This window comes from Balaenoptera borealis (assembly GCF_965194805.1).
Source record: "Balaenoptera borealis genome assembly, chromosome: 6".
NCBI classification, from domain to species: domain Eukaryota; kingdom Metazoa; phylum Chordata; class Mammalia; order Artiodactyla; family Balaenopteridae; genus Balaenoptera; species Balaenoptera borealis.
In genome coordinates, this window is record NC_138863.1 from 119,363,054 (window position 1) to 119,377,264 (window position 14,211).

General features: G+C 40.5%; 1 protein-coding gene across 2 annotated transcripts in view; it reads left to right on the top strand.

Moving 5' to 3' along the window:
- Positions 1–976: 976 nt before the first annotated feature.
- MARCO (macrophage receptor with collagenous structure) overlaps positions 977–14,211 on the top strand; it is a 36,597-nt gene continuing 23,362 nt past the window's right edge. Inside the window, exons 1-2 of one of the 2 annotated variants that reach the window (XM_082397922.1) lie at positions 977–1,407; positions 14,013–14,114. In XM_082397922.1, the coding sequence (XP_082254048.1) occupies positions 1,299–1,407; positions 14,013–14,114 (211 nt within the window). In that variant the 5' untranslated portion in view covers positions 977–1,298. The remainder of the gene's footprint in view (positions 1,408–14,012; positions 14,115–14,211) is intronic. The other variant, XM_082397923.1, reaches the window with a different exon arrangement.

Sequence of the window (14,211 nt, forward strand, 5' to 3'; positions counted from 1 at the left end):
ATAGTCCAGTGGTCCATGGTCCCCAAGCATCTGGCCACGGTGAGGCTCCACTTGCCATCTTTCCCACCTGAAAGGCCCTCACCTTATTCTGCTCTACAGGTGACCCTCCAAGTCATCCCTTTAAACCCAGATCTGATGGAAAAGCTCCTTGTGGCATTCCCAGCCCTGCCTTCTCTGCCGCCGGGCCACCTCTGTCCTCCTAGGTGCTCCAATCACCAACAGCGATTTTCTGGAATTCAGTTGCATCCACGATCATCCTGCATACTAGACTGAGCTCCTTTAAGGCAAAGGCTGTTTCCTTCATCTCCCTGGACACAGTGGGTTCACAACGTCTCTAGTGATAACAGCAGCAACGTGGTGTTAGTGTACATCCTGGCCACCTTATACCATTTAAATCATTTAATGCACACAAAAATCACTACTACCTTCCTTATTTTACAAACAAGGAAAGTGAGGTGCTCAAAGCTAACATGACTTGCCCATGGTCACACAGCTGCCTGCAGGAGGTGGAATTGGAACTCAGGCATTCGAGATTTTAGAGCCTGTGTCTTAAGTACCGTGCTATACAACCTCCCTGGTAGGGAGTGTCCAGTGTAGGGGACAGAGCAAAGGGGTTTCTCTTAAGTAGCTCAGATCTTACGGGGGCCAGAGCAAGCACACATGTGCACACACACACACACAGAGAACACAGGAAAGCTATGAGAGGAAACATAATTAAACACTAAAATGTATGGGGTAGAGCCATGCGCTTCCAACTTGAATGTGTACATACACCACCTGGGGACCTTTTTAAACTGTGGATTTGGATTCAGTCTTTGTGGGGTGGGACCTGAGACTCTGCCTTTATAAAAAATTCCCAAGTGATGGTGATGCAGCTGGTCCATGGCCCACACTTTGAGTAGCAAGGATGAACTCTAAGGGTGGAAGTAGGTCAGAGGAGGCAGGTTTCACTGTGGGTTGGAGAGGTCCCACGACAATAAGCTGGGTCTGGGATGATGGCAGGGCCTGGACAGATGGAGAAAGTGCGGGGGGGTCATCGGCTCTGCTCTCAGGGTCCTGGGACCAAGCAGCTGCGCTAAGCAGGAGCTCCACATGTGAATAGCCCATTTTTGAGAAATGCCTAATTCTGATCATGTCAGGAAACATTTTGCAAATTCAGAAATCAGAGCCAAGGGAAGTGCTGTGTGCTACACCAGTAGCAGCAGTAGTTAAAAGGGAACAATCTTTCCCCGAGTGGTTCCTCTTGTGGGGAGCATTTCTGCTGGCTCCAGGACTTTGGCCATCTATAAAGTTTAGCAATGGAAAATGAGGAAATTCTCAAGGAGAAAGAGCTCTCAGCTAGCGCCGGAGAAAGAACGACTCTGGACCAAACCATGCTGTCTACAATGGAGACCTTTGAACTTAATGGTAAAGTACTAGTCCCCAGTAATGACACTGTCTGTGATGTAGTCTTTCTCTTGGCGGCATAAGAATAGACAAGTCCATTGAAAGTCTAGGTCTGCACCTTAGAGAGTCAATAATACAGTTCTGCAACGCTTCCATGCTTCCACTGGAAATTTGTATAATGCTAGTAATAGATGCTGTGTCTTTAGCGTACAGGGTTTTTTTTTTTAGCTTCATGACTCCTTTAAATTGTATTTAAATATTTTCCCTTCAATTAATGCTAATGCTTATTGTATGTCCCTCCTTTTTATTAGTGTCTCATTCTGACACACAGATTATGTTTGTGACGTGTGTGATGAAAGGACAATGCAAAACAAGAGGGATGAAAAAGTTCCACAGAACTGAAGCCAAGTGTCATATTTATTTAATGCAATTCTGTTAAAATTCTTTAAGATGTCTTCTGTGAAAACTCATGTGTTCCTCAGAAAGTGTGTTCTCCAGTTGGTGGGGGCTAGGGTATGTTATGGCTTCATAATTAGTGTGCCTTAGATTAAACTCAGATTTTAAAAATTCAGTCAACTGTTGTTTTATTTTCTCCCTCAGTGTTACACAGGTGACGCATTTTTTTTAACATCTTTATTGGAGTTTAATTGCTTACAATGGTGTGTTAGTTTCTGCTTTATAACAAGGTGAATCAGTTATACATATACATATGTTCCCATATCTCTTCTCTCTTGCGTCTCCCTCCCTCCCACCCTCCCTATCCCACCCCTCTAGGTGGTCACAAACCACCGAGCTGATCTCCCTGTGCTATGCGGCTGCTTCCCACTAGCTATCTATTTTACGTTTGGTAGTGTATATATGTCCATGCCCCACTCTCACTTTGTCACAGCTTACCCTTCCCCCTCCCCATATCCTCAAGTCCATTCTCTAGTAGGTCTGTGTCTTTATTCCTGTCCTGCCCCTAGGTTCTTCATGATCTTTTTTTTTTTCTTAGATTCCATATATATGTGTTAGCATATGGTATTTGTTTTTCTCTTTCTGACTTACTTCACTCTGTATGACAGACTCTAGGTCCATCCACCTCACTACAAATATCTCAATTTCGTTTCTTTTTATGGCTGAGTAATATTCCATTGTATATATGTGCCACATCTTCTTTATCCATTCATCCGATGATGGACACTTAGGTTGCTTCTAGAATTTGTAGCATTCAAAGTCACTGGTGAGTGCTTCCCACAGGGGATCTCTGATTTCCCATTTCAGAATATCCTCTTGGACCTGTTTCCCAAGTTGATCAGTCTTTCCCACTCCCACTCTCTTTTCTGGACACTGTATGTGCAGGAACAACTGCAGCTCTGTCCCCTGGCTTGACTGTCCCTCTCGTCCAGGGTCTGTTTGTTCAGGTCAGTGGCTGGAATTACGGGTGTACAAAGATTAAGGGTCCAGTGTTCTGCCTTTAGGTGTGCACAGTGGGGTAACAAAGAAGGCAGGAGTGCAAATGACTTTAATAATTGTTGTTTATTCAGAACTTTGGAGAAGGCAGCGTTCTGGACACATGACTTTTTAAGATACTAACAATGTTCAAGCAAAGTCAGGTGATCAAACAGATTTGGCACCTACTGCATGCTGGGCACGGAGCTCAGCACTGAGAAAATAGACTTGGATCAACCCGGCCTCTGGCCCCAGGAAGCCCACAGTCATGTTGGATGGAGGGCGGCAGAGAGAGCCTATTCATAACCCATCTCGATACAATTCATTACTGGCTGTCACTGAGATTTGCACGGGACTTTATGGACAGATTTAAGCTGATGTGGGACCCTGGAGGGCAGAGCTGAGACCTCTTCTAAAGTTTGATGGATAACAAGTATTCGTTAGAGAAAGGAGATGGAGGCTGGGGCAGGGGTAGGGCACAACCTGTTTATGATACCTTCCCGAGGAATATTCAGAAAAAATACAAATAGCTCCATATTGTTGGGTCAAAATTGGGTGGGGAAGCTCAGTGGGGATTGAGACAAGGACCAGTTAATTTGGACTTTATCCTGAGGGTGTCTACTGAAAAAAAAGAAAAAAGCACAATGTGAGAGACGTGAGTTAAGTTTTACTTGGGACAAAATGAGGACTATAGCCTGGGAGACAGCATTTCAGATAGCTCTGAGAAACTGCTCCAAAGAGGCAGGGGGGGAGGGCAGTGTTATATATGACTTTAGTGAAGGGGGGATGTGCAGTCAAGAACACATGTTGGCAGAGGCTCGCTGCTAGTCAAAAGGAGCAGATGTCACTGCTAATGATTTTAGTGCTTTTCTAAATACGAGGAGATGCAAGAATTGGGCTCATAAAATCTTCTCCTGAAAATATCTAACTATCTGAAGACCTGTTCTGCCAGGTTTTCCCAGAGCAAAGAGGGCCTCATTCCTGATCTCCACCCTGAACTCCTTTCAGGGGGTGTTGAAGGTCAGCCGCAGCGGTGGCTCATGATTTAATCCTTGTAGAGGTAGATGGCAAGTGCCAGTTTGTAAGTGGCAAGGGCAATGGGGAGCTTTGAAGAGACTGAAGTTGGGCTGAGAGGCAGTGATCTGCACTTGAGATTACTCACCCTCATAGATGGGGGACGAGTTGGAAAGAGTAACCCTGAGATCAGAGAGGAGCTTGGCAGCAAGAGATGATGTGAGGCAGTGGGTGTGTGGAAGGAAAAGAGAATGTTCTGGAGAAATTTTAGAAGTCAAATCAGGGACTTCCCTGGTGGTCCAGTGGCTAAGACTCCATGCTTCCGATGCAGGGGGCCTGGGTTCAATCCCAGGTCAGGGAACTAGATCCCACGTGCCACAACTAAGATCCCACATGCAGCAATGAAGATCCCACGTGCTGCAACTAAGACCTGGTGCAGCCAAATAAATAAATAAATATATTTTTTAAAAAAGTCAAATCAGTAGGACTATAGTGGGGGGACAAGGCAAGTGACGATGATACAAGAGTCAAGGGTGAATCCCAGATTTCTGACTGGGGTTATAGATACCACGAAGTAAAAATCTAACCCCAAACCAAAATCACTCCAGTCTGGAGGGAACACTTTCCTAAATGCATTCACAACTTCTATCTCCTCCTACAAAGAACATATGGAACTTACTAGATGAGTGCCCTCCTGATCAGTGCTCACTGTGAAGCTCTGTAACACAGTTACCCACTCAGGGCTTTACTGACATGAAAAAAACTACTTACTTTAGCCCTAAATGGCTCCATCCTCGTTTACTTGTCTATCTATCTATTCATCTATCTATCTGTCTATCTATCTATCTACCTACCTAGCTCTCTGTAGGCTGAAGATTGCTTTAGTTTTCTGAAGAGTCCCCACAGACTGCTGGCTCTTGCTGCCCTGAAGGTCCAACGAAACCCCAGGTCTTCCCTTCTGAATCAGTATCAGCCCCTCTCCCCTTCAACAATGGAGCATTTGAGCCTGAACGAGAGAATTCACTTTTGTCCCTGTGGACCATATCTTTCTGGGATGCGCTCCTTTCACCTTCTTGAAAATATGAGCATCTGTCTGGCTCAGGTCTTCCTGTCAGTCTCCTGATGTGTCTGGTTTCTCAAGTTCTGTTACCACATCGGCAAACTTTTGCCGGTCTGTGGAATGTAATCTGGCCCTCTCACCCACAGCCCTCAACTATTTCAGGTCTCACATCTTTCTTCATGATATTTCTTCCCACCAATTTCCATCTGAAGAACATCCCTCCTGACAGAGAAGACCCCAAAAAATACAAATTATGAAAGAAAGTTATGGGGTCTTTTTGTTGTTTGTTTTAATTAACACTAAGCATTGGCCCCAACATTGGACCTAGCTGTCCCTTCTTCCTGCTCTGAAGTTAATTTTAAATATTCTGCTAACAAACCTTAACCCTGGAGTCTTTACAGGGTCAGCCTTGATGATATGACTACTTTCATTTCATGCCATTGTTCTGACTTTATTTTTTGTCGTGTCACTAGTTCTTAGAATTTTTTAAAAATCTGACTTTACCCGGAGGTGTTTTTTCACTTTTTATTGTGAAATAATTGTAAATTGTAAAAATCTGACTTTACCCAGAGGTGTTTTTTTCACTTTTTATTGTGAAATAATTGTAAATTTTTGCAATTGAAAGTTGCAAAAAACAAATGTACAGGGAAGTCTTTGTGACCTTCACCCATTTCCCCCTAGTGATAACGTCTTGCATAGCTCTAGTACAATATGACAACCAGGAAACTGATGTTGGTACAACCCACAGAGCTTATTTAGATTTCTTTAGTTTTACACGCACTCATTTGTGTGTGTGAATGTAGTTCTCTACAATTTTATCCGATGTGTGTACTTGTGTAACCATCACCAAAATCAAGATATGGATCAATTCCATCACCACAAAAATCTCCCTCATGATACTTTTTCATAGACGCACGTACCCTCTCTCCCCGCCCAGCCATCACTATCCCCCAGCAACCACTAATCAGTTCCTCCTTTCTATAATTTTGCTATTTAAAGAAAGTTATATAAATAGTTATATAAATAGTTACAGCATGTAACTTTTTAAAGATTGGCTTTTTTTCACATAGCATAATTCCCTTGAGATCCATCCAAGTTGTTGTGTGTATCAGTAGTTGATTCTTTTATTAATGAGTATTATTAATGAGTATTATTCTATGATATGAATGTACACAGTTGGTTTAACTGTTCACCCATTGAAAGACATTTGGGCTGTTTTTCCAGTTTTGGGCTATTACAAATAAAGCTGCTATGACCATTTACATACAAGTTTTTGTGTAAGCACAAGTTTTCATGTCTCTGGCATAAATGCCCGAAAGTGCAATTGCTGGACTCTAAATATATGTTTAGTATTACAAGAAGCGGCTGATCTGTTTTTCCAGTGTGGATGTACCATTTTACATTCCCCCCAGCAGTATACAACTGATTCGCAATCCTTGCCAGCAATTGGTATTATTACTATTTTTATTTTAGCCGTTTGGATAGACATGTGATAGTGATACATCATTGTAATTTTAATTTGTATTTTCCTAATAGCTAATGACGTTCCTAATAGCTAATATCTTTTCACGTGTTCATTTGCTGTTTGTATACCCTCCTCAGTGAAATGTCTCTGCATGTCTTTTGCCAGTGTTTTAATTGGATTGTTTGTTTTTTGACTAAGCTAAACTAAAACTAAACGTTTTGAGAATTCTTTATATACTCAAGATACAAGTCCTTTGCCAGGTACATAATTTGTAAATATTCTCTCTCAGTCTGCAATTTGTCATTTCATCCTCTTAACAAAGTCTTTTGCAAAGCGAAAGTATTTAATTCTATTGAGGTCCAATTTATTGATTTTTTCCTTTTATGGACTGTGCTTTTGGTGTCAACTGAGAACTTTTCACTTAGCACTGGGTCCCGAAGATTTCTCCTATGCTTAATTCTAAAAGTTTTACAGTTTTACATTACAATATCATGGTTCATTTTGGGTTGATTTTTTAATCAGATGTGAAGTTTAGGTCAAGGTTTGTGTGTTTTGCTTATGGATGTCCAACTGCTTCAACACCATCTGCTGAACGAACAGTCTTTTCTTCCTCCAGTAAATTACTTTTGCATCTTTGTCAAAAATCAGTTGGGCATACTTGTGTGGGTCTATTTCTGTGTTCTTTATTCTGCCCCATTAATCTGCATGTCTATCCCTGCCCCAATACCACACTGTCTTGATGATGTAGATTTATTGTAACTCTGAACATCAGGTAACATTATTTCTCACAATTTATTCTTCTTTTTCAAGATGATTTTAGCTATTCTGGGGCTTGTGCCTTTCCATATAAATTTTGGTATAAATTTATACCATCGAAAACCTTGCTGGGATTTTGTAGGAATTATATTACACCTCTAGATCAGTTTGAAAATTGACATCTTTATGTTCAGTCTTAAAATCTGTGAACATGGTATGTTTCTGCATTTATTTAGGTTTTTTTGTTTTATGAGGATTTTGTAACTTTCAGCATACAGATCCTGTATACATTTTGTTAAATTTAATATCTAAATATTTCATTTTCTTTGGAGCAATTGTAAATGCCATTTTTTAATATAAATTTATGTATTTAATTTATTTATTTTTGGCCGCATTGGGTTTTTGTTGCTGCGCATAGGCTTTCTCTAGTTATGGTGAGGGGGGGCTACTCTTCGTTGCGGAGCACGGGCTCTTGGCTCAAGGGCTTCAGCAGTTGTGGCATGCTGGCTCGGTAGTTTTGGCTCGCGGGCTCTAGAGTGCAGGCTCAGTAGTTGCGGTGCACGAGCTTAGTTGCTCCACAGCATGTGGGATCTTCCCAGACCAGGGTTCAAACCCATGTCCCCTGCATTGGCAGGCAGATTCTTAACCACTGTGCCAATGTGTCCCGCCATTGTGTTTTAAATTTCGATTTGCACTTGTTTGCCAGTTGTATACAGATAAAGGGAGTGAGAACAGACATCCTTGCCTTGTTCCCAACCTAAGGAGGAAAGTTTTCTGTCTCACCATTAAGACTGAATGTAAGCTTTAGATAGCTTGTTGATGCTCTTTTTGTTTTTTTAAACTTGAGGATGTTCTCTTCTTTTTTAGTTTGCTGACAGGTTTATTATAAATTTGTTATTTATTACGAGAGTGATAATTATGACAATTTATTATGAATTGGATTTTGTTGAGTGCTTTTTCTGTATCAACTATATGATTATATGATTTTTCTTCTTTAGCCTATTGATATGTGGATTACATTGATTTTCTAATATTGAACCAGTCTTGCATACATGGAAATTCCATTTAGTCATGGTATGTAAATCCTGTTGATGCATTGCTTGATATGGTTTACTGCTATTTTGTTGAGAATTTTTGTATCAAATTTCATGAGAAATATTGATCTTTAGTTTTCTTTTTGTAGTGTCTTTGTCTGGTTTCCATATTAGGGTAATACTTATCATATAAAATAAGTTAGGAAGTGTTCTCTACTCTTCTGTTATCCATAAGAGATTGTTTGAACTTGGTGCTAATTCTTTTTTTAAAGGATATTTCAATAAAATCATCTGGACCTGGATATTTCTTTTACAGGAGATTTTAAATTACAAATTAAATTTACTTAATGGCCATAGATATTTATATTATCTGTTTCATCTTGGTTGAGTGTTTGTAGTATGTGATTTTTGAGGAAATGATTCATTTCTTCTAAGTTGTGAGCATACAGTTAGTACTAGTATTTTCTTATTTTGCTTTTAATGGCTGCAGCATCTGTGGTGATATACCCTGTTTTATTATTGATATTGGTGATTTGTGTCTTCTTCCTTTTTATCTTTGTCCGTCTTGCTAAAGCTTTATAAATTTTATTGATTTTATTCAAAGAACCGGATTTTTGTTTTTTATTTTCTCTTTTGTATTCTTATTTTAAATCTCATTGATTTCTGCTCTGGTGTTTATTATTTCTTTTTTTTCCTGGTTGTTTAGGGTTATTTTACTGTTCTTTTCTGGTTTCTTGAGGTAAGAACTTAGTTTACTGATTTGAGATCTTTCCTCATTTGTAATGTAAGATTTTTGTGCTGTAAATTTCCCTTCCAGTGCTGCTTTAGATGTAGCCCATAATTTGGTATGTTGTATTTCCACTTTCATTCAGTTCTGTTTAAAATTTTTTTTTTCTTTGAGACTTTCTCTATGACCCATGCATTATTTAGAAGTTTAAAAAAATTTTCCAAGTGTTTGGACATTTTTCTGTCTGTACGTTATTAATTTCTATTTTTATTCCATTATTGTCAGAGAACATCTGTAAAATTTAATTTCTTTTACATTTTGTTGAGGTTTGTTTTATGACCCAGGATATGGTCTTAGTAAATATTCCATGTATGCATGGAAAGAATGTGTATTCTTCTGTTGTTGCATGCAGTATTCTATAAATGTTAATTAGATCCTGTTGGTTGGTGGTGGTGTTCAGTTCTTCTATACCTTTGCTGATTTTCTATCAGTTGCTGAGAATGGGGTATTAATGTCCCCAATTATAATTGGGATTTGTCCATTTCTCCTTTCAGTTGTATCAATTCTGTTTCATGTGAATAGAAGCTCTACTGTTTGGTTTCTATAGACAACTTATAGTTGGGTCATGCTTTTCCATTCACTTTGCCAATTTCTACCCTTTACTTGGTATATTTAGACTATTTACATGAAAGTAATTATAGGTATGTTAGGCTTAAATCTGCCATCCTATTTTGTATTTTCTCTGTTTCTTCTGTTTCCCATTCATCTGTTTCTCTTTTCTTACCTTCCTATGAGTTACTTGAGCACTTTTTTTGAATTTTATTTTTAATTATTTACAAGATTTTTGTGGTGCATCTCTTTGAATAGTTTATTTAGTGGTTTCTCTGGGCATTACAATATACATACATAACATATCACAGTCTACTGGTATCAACATTTTACCACTTTGAGTAAAGTGTAGAAATCTTATTTCCATTTATGTCCTTTTATTATCTTCACTTTTTTTTTTTTAATTATTTATTTATTTATTTATTTATGGCTGTGTTTGGTCTTCGTTTCTGTGCGAGGGCTTTCTCTAGTTGTGGCAGGCGGGGGCCACTCTTCATCGCGGTGCACGGGCCTCTCACTATCGCGGCCTCTCTTGTTGCGAAGCACAGGCTCGAGACGCGCAGGCTCAGTAGTTGTGGTGCACGGGCCTAGATGCTCCGTGGCACGTGGGATCTTCCCAGACCAGGGCTCGAACCCGTGTCCCTTGCATTGGCAGGCAGATTCTCAACCACTGCGCCACCAGGGAAGCCCTATCTTCACTTTTTAAAATGAATTGTCTGAGGTATTTCCTCTGCATACACTGAGAACCACATCAGACAGCATCATAATTTTTGTTTCAACCATCAAATGTGATTTTTAAAAATCATGAGGAGAAGTATGGTCTAATATATAGCCCTGTATTTTACCCATTCTTCCTTCCTTTTTCTTGTTCTTCCTTTTGGAAGTGCCAAGCCTTCTCCTAATATCATTAACATTGTATTTGAAGAACTTCCTTTAGCCATTCTTTAAATGTAGGTTTACTAGCAATAACTTCTATTAGTTTTCCTTCATCTGAGAATCTCTATTTCCCATACATTGCTAAAGGATGCATTCATGGTTGACAATTCATTTACTTCAGCACACAAAAAATATTGTGCCACTTCTAGCTGATCTCCATGGTGTCAGATGAAAAATCTGCTGACATTCCAAATTGGTATAACTTTATAGGTAATGTGTCATTTCTCTCTGGCTGCTTTCAAATTTTTTCTTTTTCTTCAGACTTTTAATTTTCTTTATGTCTAGATTTTTCACATTTTTGCCTATGTGTCTTGGTATGGATTTCTTTGAATGTACCATGTTTGGGATTTGCTCAACTTCTTGGATCTGTAGGTTTATGCCTTTCCCCAAATTTGAGAAATTTTCAGCTACCATTATTTCTTTGATTATTTTTTCAGCTTCACACTTTTTCTGGGACTTCAATGATATAAGTATTATGTGTTTTTTTTTCTTTTTTATTGACCCACCCGTCTCATAGACTCTGTTTATTTGTTGTTGTTTTTGTTGATTATTTTCTCTGTTTTTCAGATTGGGCAATTTCTATTGTTCTATCATTTAGTTCTATCTATCAGTCACTGAAAGAATCAGTGATTCTTTCCTTTGTCATATTTATTACACTATTGAGCCAATGTGGTGAGGTTTAAAAAAATTTTTTTGTGTTTTGAAATTATACAATTTCCATTTGGTTCTTTTATATATCTTCTATTTTGTGACATTTAAAAAAAAGTTTTATATGTAATTACTCATTAAAGCATTTTTGTGATGGCTGCTTTAAAATCCTTATTGAATAATTCCAACATTTGTGTCATCTCAATGATTTTAGGTTTAGGCTTCTTACATAAACTATTTAGATTTATTAGATAGATTCTGGATCATTTTGTGGGCTATGGTTCCAATCACAATTTAATTTTCAGAGCCCTGACCATGCTATTCTAGTCTGCTTTGTTCCCTGTGTTATTGGTGTTCTTGCCCCCTGCTGGTGCTGCCTGCAGGGGCAGAGGACACTGCTCTACATTGCTCAGTGCTACTAAGTAGAAGGTGGGAAACCTCAAACCCACAGGGCAGAGACCACTTCCCTGGGCCTCACCAGTAGCCCAGTGCTGGGGATGTGGGGAGAGGGGCTCCCACTTGATCTCCACTAGTGTTACAGTAGGAGAGAAGTACACCTACCAAGCCATCTTCTGCCACTTGGTGAGGGGTTGGGAGATGGAAGGCCTGGGAACCCTAAAATTTGTGTGCAGCCTTTTTTCTTCACTGAGCTCTTTTATGGAATTGAAATTTTATTTCTCTCTGGAGCCATATTTTCACTGTGAGTTAGACAATAGAGCTGTCAAATTTCTAAAACCTGCTTCCCTAAAATCTCCACCCAGACTAACCATAGTTTACTCCAGGTAAGCTCATTCTTATTCACCTGAAGCTTTTTTTTTTTTTTTTTTTGAATTTTCATTCTCTCATCTCAAGCAACTCTTGCTCATTGGTCAACCCCAAACCAGAGTAGATATTTCCTTGACAGTTTCTTCTAACCACTAAGAGATGAAATGATCAACATAAGGGTAAAGAATTTATCAGATCCTCTGCTTTGTATAGAGTGAGTTAGACAAAGCTCACAGATTTGAAATTCCCAGTTTCTATAATACCTTGCCTCTATGCCAGGTGATAGCTCTGAATTAAAAAGCATTCTGGGCTTGAACTACTCCCATCACACTACCATGTCTGTTTTTCCTCTCATCATCCTTACTCAAATGCATTGCACCATGGTCCTACCATGTAATTTGAAAATATCTGTATCTTCCGTGCTGGCCTTCACCTCCACCTCCACCTCTGACCTCTAGGGTACCTGTGTCTCTGAAGCATAATTTATCTTTCTATTCTCATCACATGCTATGTTTCATCATGTTTGGTTGCTGTCTATGAGATTGCATTCACCATCCACCATCTTCCATTAAATATGAGGCTTCCTCTGTATGTTACCCATCCTCACCATCATGACTATATGGACACTTGAGGTCCTAAGTTGCATTCCTGATGCTCTCCCAACACTTCAAAATGTTCAACTCTGTACACGTTCAGCACCCAAACCACTCATTCATCCATTCATCTAGCCCATCACCATCTTTCCAGCACACCATGTTGGTGCTGGAACGCAGCCTAAGAAACTTCCAGGCCATATGGAGGAGACTGAAACATATATACAGTTCAGGTGCTCAGGTCCACAGTGGATAAACACACAGTGATGTGGGGAAGCAGAGCGAAGTCCCACCCAGCCGAGGGGAGTCTGAGAATCTATCCTGGAGCAGGAAAAGATCTACTGTGCTTCCAAAGGATGAGTAAGAGTCAGTTATGCAGAAAGAAGGAAGGGAGGTTGGGTATTCAGAGGAGATATTCTGCCTGAACTCACAAGGGTGTAACCACAGTGGTCTGGCATGACCATTGGTCAGTGTCAGCGGGGAGGTGAGGTATGGAAGTGTGGCCATAGGAGAGCTGGCTGGAGGCCAGGCTGCATGAACCAGCAGGGGAGCTGTTTGTCCTGAGGGCAGTGAGCTGAAGGCTGAAGGCAAGGGAGTGACTGGAGCAGGTTGTGTGTTGGAGAACTCACTCAGGCTGCTGTGTGGGCCTAGACTCCAGGGGTACGTGGGGGTGGCGGGAACGCCCTGTGCTAGACTGAGCATAACCACGTGTCTTTAAGGAATACGAGGCAACTGTTAAAGAGAACAGTTAAATCTCTCTCTACTGAGAAAACTAGAGAGAAGTCCATGGAAAAATCCTTCACTGCAGAAAGCACATGTGCTCTAATCGATATGTACTATAATATGTAATTGTAACATGGTATCATTAGAGTAAAATTAAAAGAAAAAAAAAAAACAAGTCTATCTAGGAGGATATGAGTTTGTAAGTTTCTGAGAGGAAGGGGAGATGGAAGGAAGGCCACATCCCAGAATGCTAACAAAGCTTACCTCAGCGGGTTAGGACCTCAGGGGATTAATTATAAGATTATTAATCCTTGAAATGCTCTCCATATTGTTTGATAAATTATATTAAGCACGTTTTACCTTTGTAATTAAAAAGAAAACAAAGGCCTGGACGTGATTTCCAGATCTCGTCTTATAACCTAACAGGTTTTTCAGCTGTTCCAAACCCCGCTCATTGTTTATAAAACAGGAGCAATCATCCTCCTCCCAGAATTTTGAAATTGAAATATGTTAATTCATCAATTTCTCTGATGTACATCTATTAAGTGACCCCTGTGGCAGGTTCCGTGCTGGGGCTTCGACGGTGAGCAAGGCTGACTGCGGACTGCTCTCTTCCAGCTAAGGATGTGTGCACGGGGGGGTTTTTGCCCAGCCACACAAATGAGGGGCTGACAATGGCACTTCTTGCCTTGTGGCAAGAAGGAGGATCAAGGGGAAGATTTGGGGGTCGTGGGCCTTTGTGTCTTTCTCCTCGTGGGACCTCATGGGCAGCCCCCTGCCCATACAAAGGAGATTCGGGCACAGGCTGGGGGCCCCTGCTCTCTGCCCTCTGCAGCAGCTGCCATCTGCCTGGGTTGTGTTTCAGATCCAAAGCCCAAGAAGAGAAATGGGATAAACTGCTTCATGGTCCTGCTGGTCATCTACCTGATTCTACTCACTGCAGGTGCTGGGCTACTGGTGGTGCAAGGTAAAGCATCTGGGTCCTGTCTGGTCCCTCCTGGGGTGACAATGTGGCCCGGCCTGACACAAGGCTCAGGTTCACAGGAGAGCCCTTGGGGCCACTG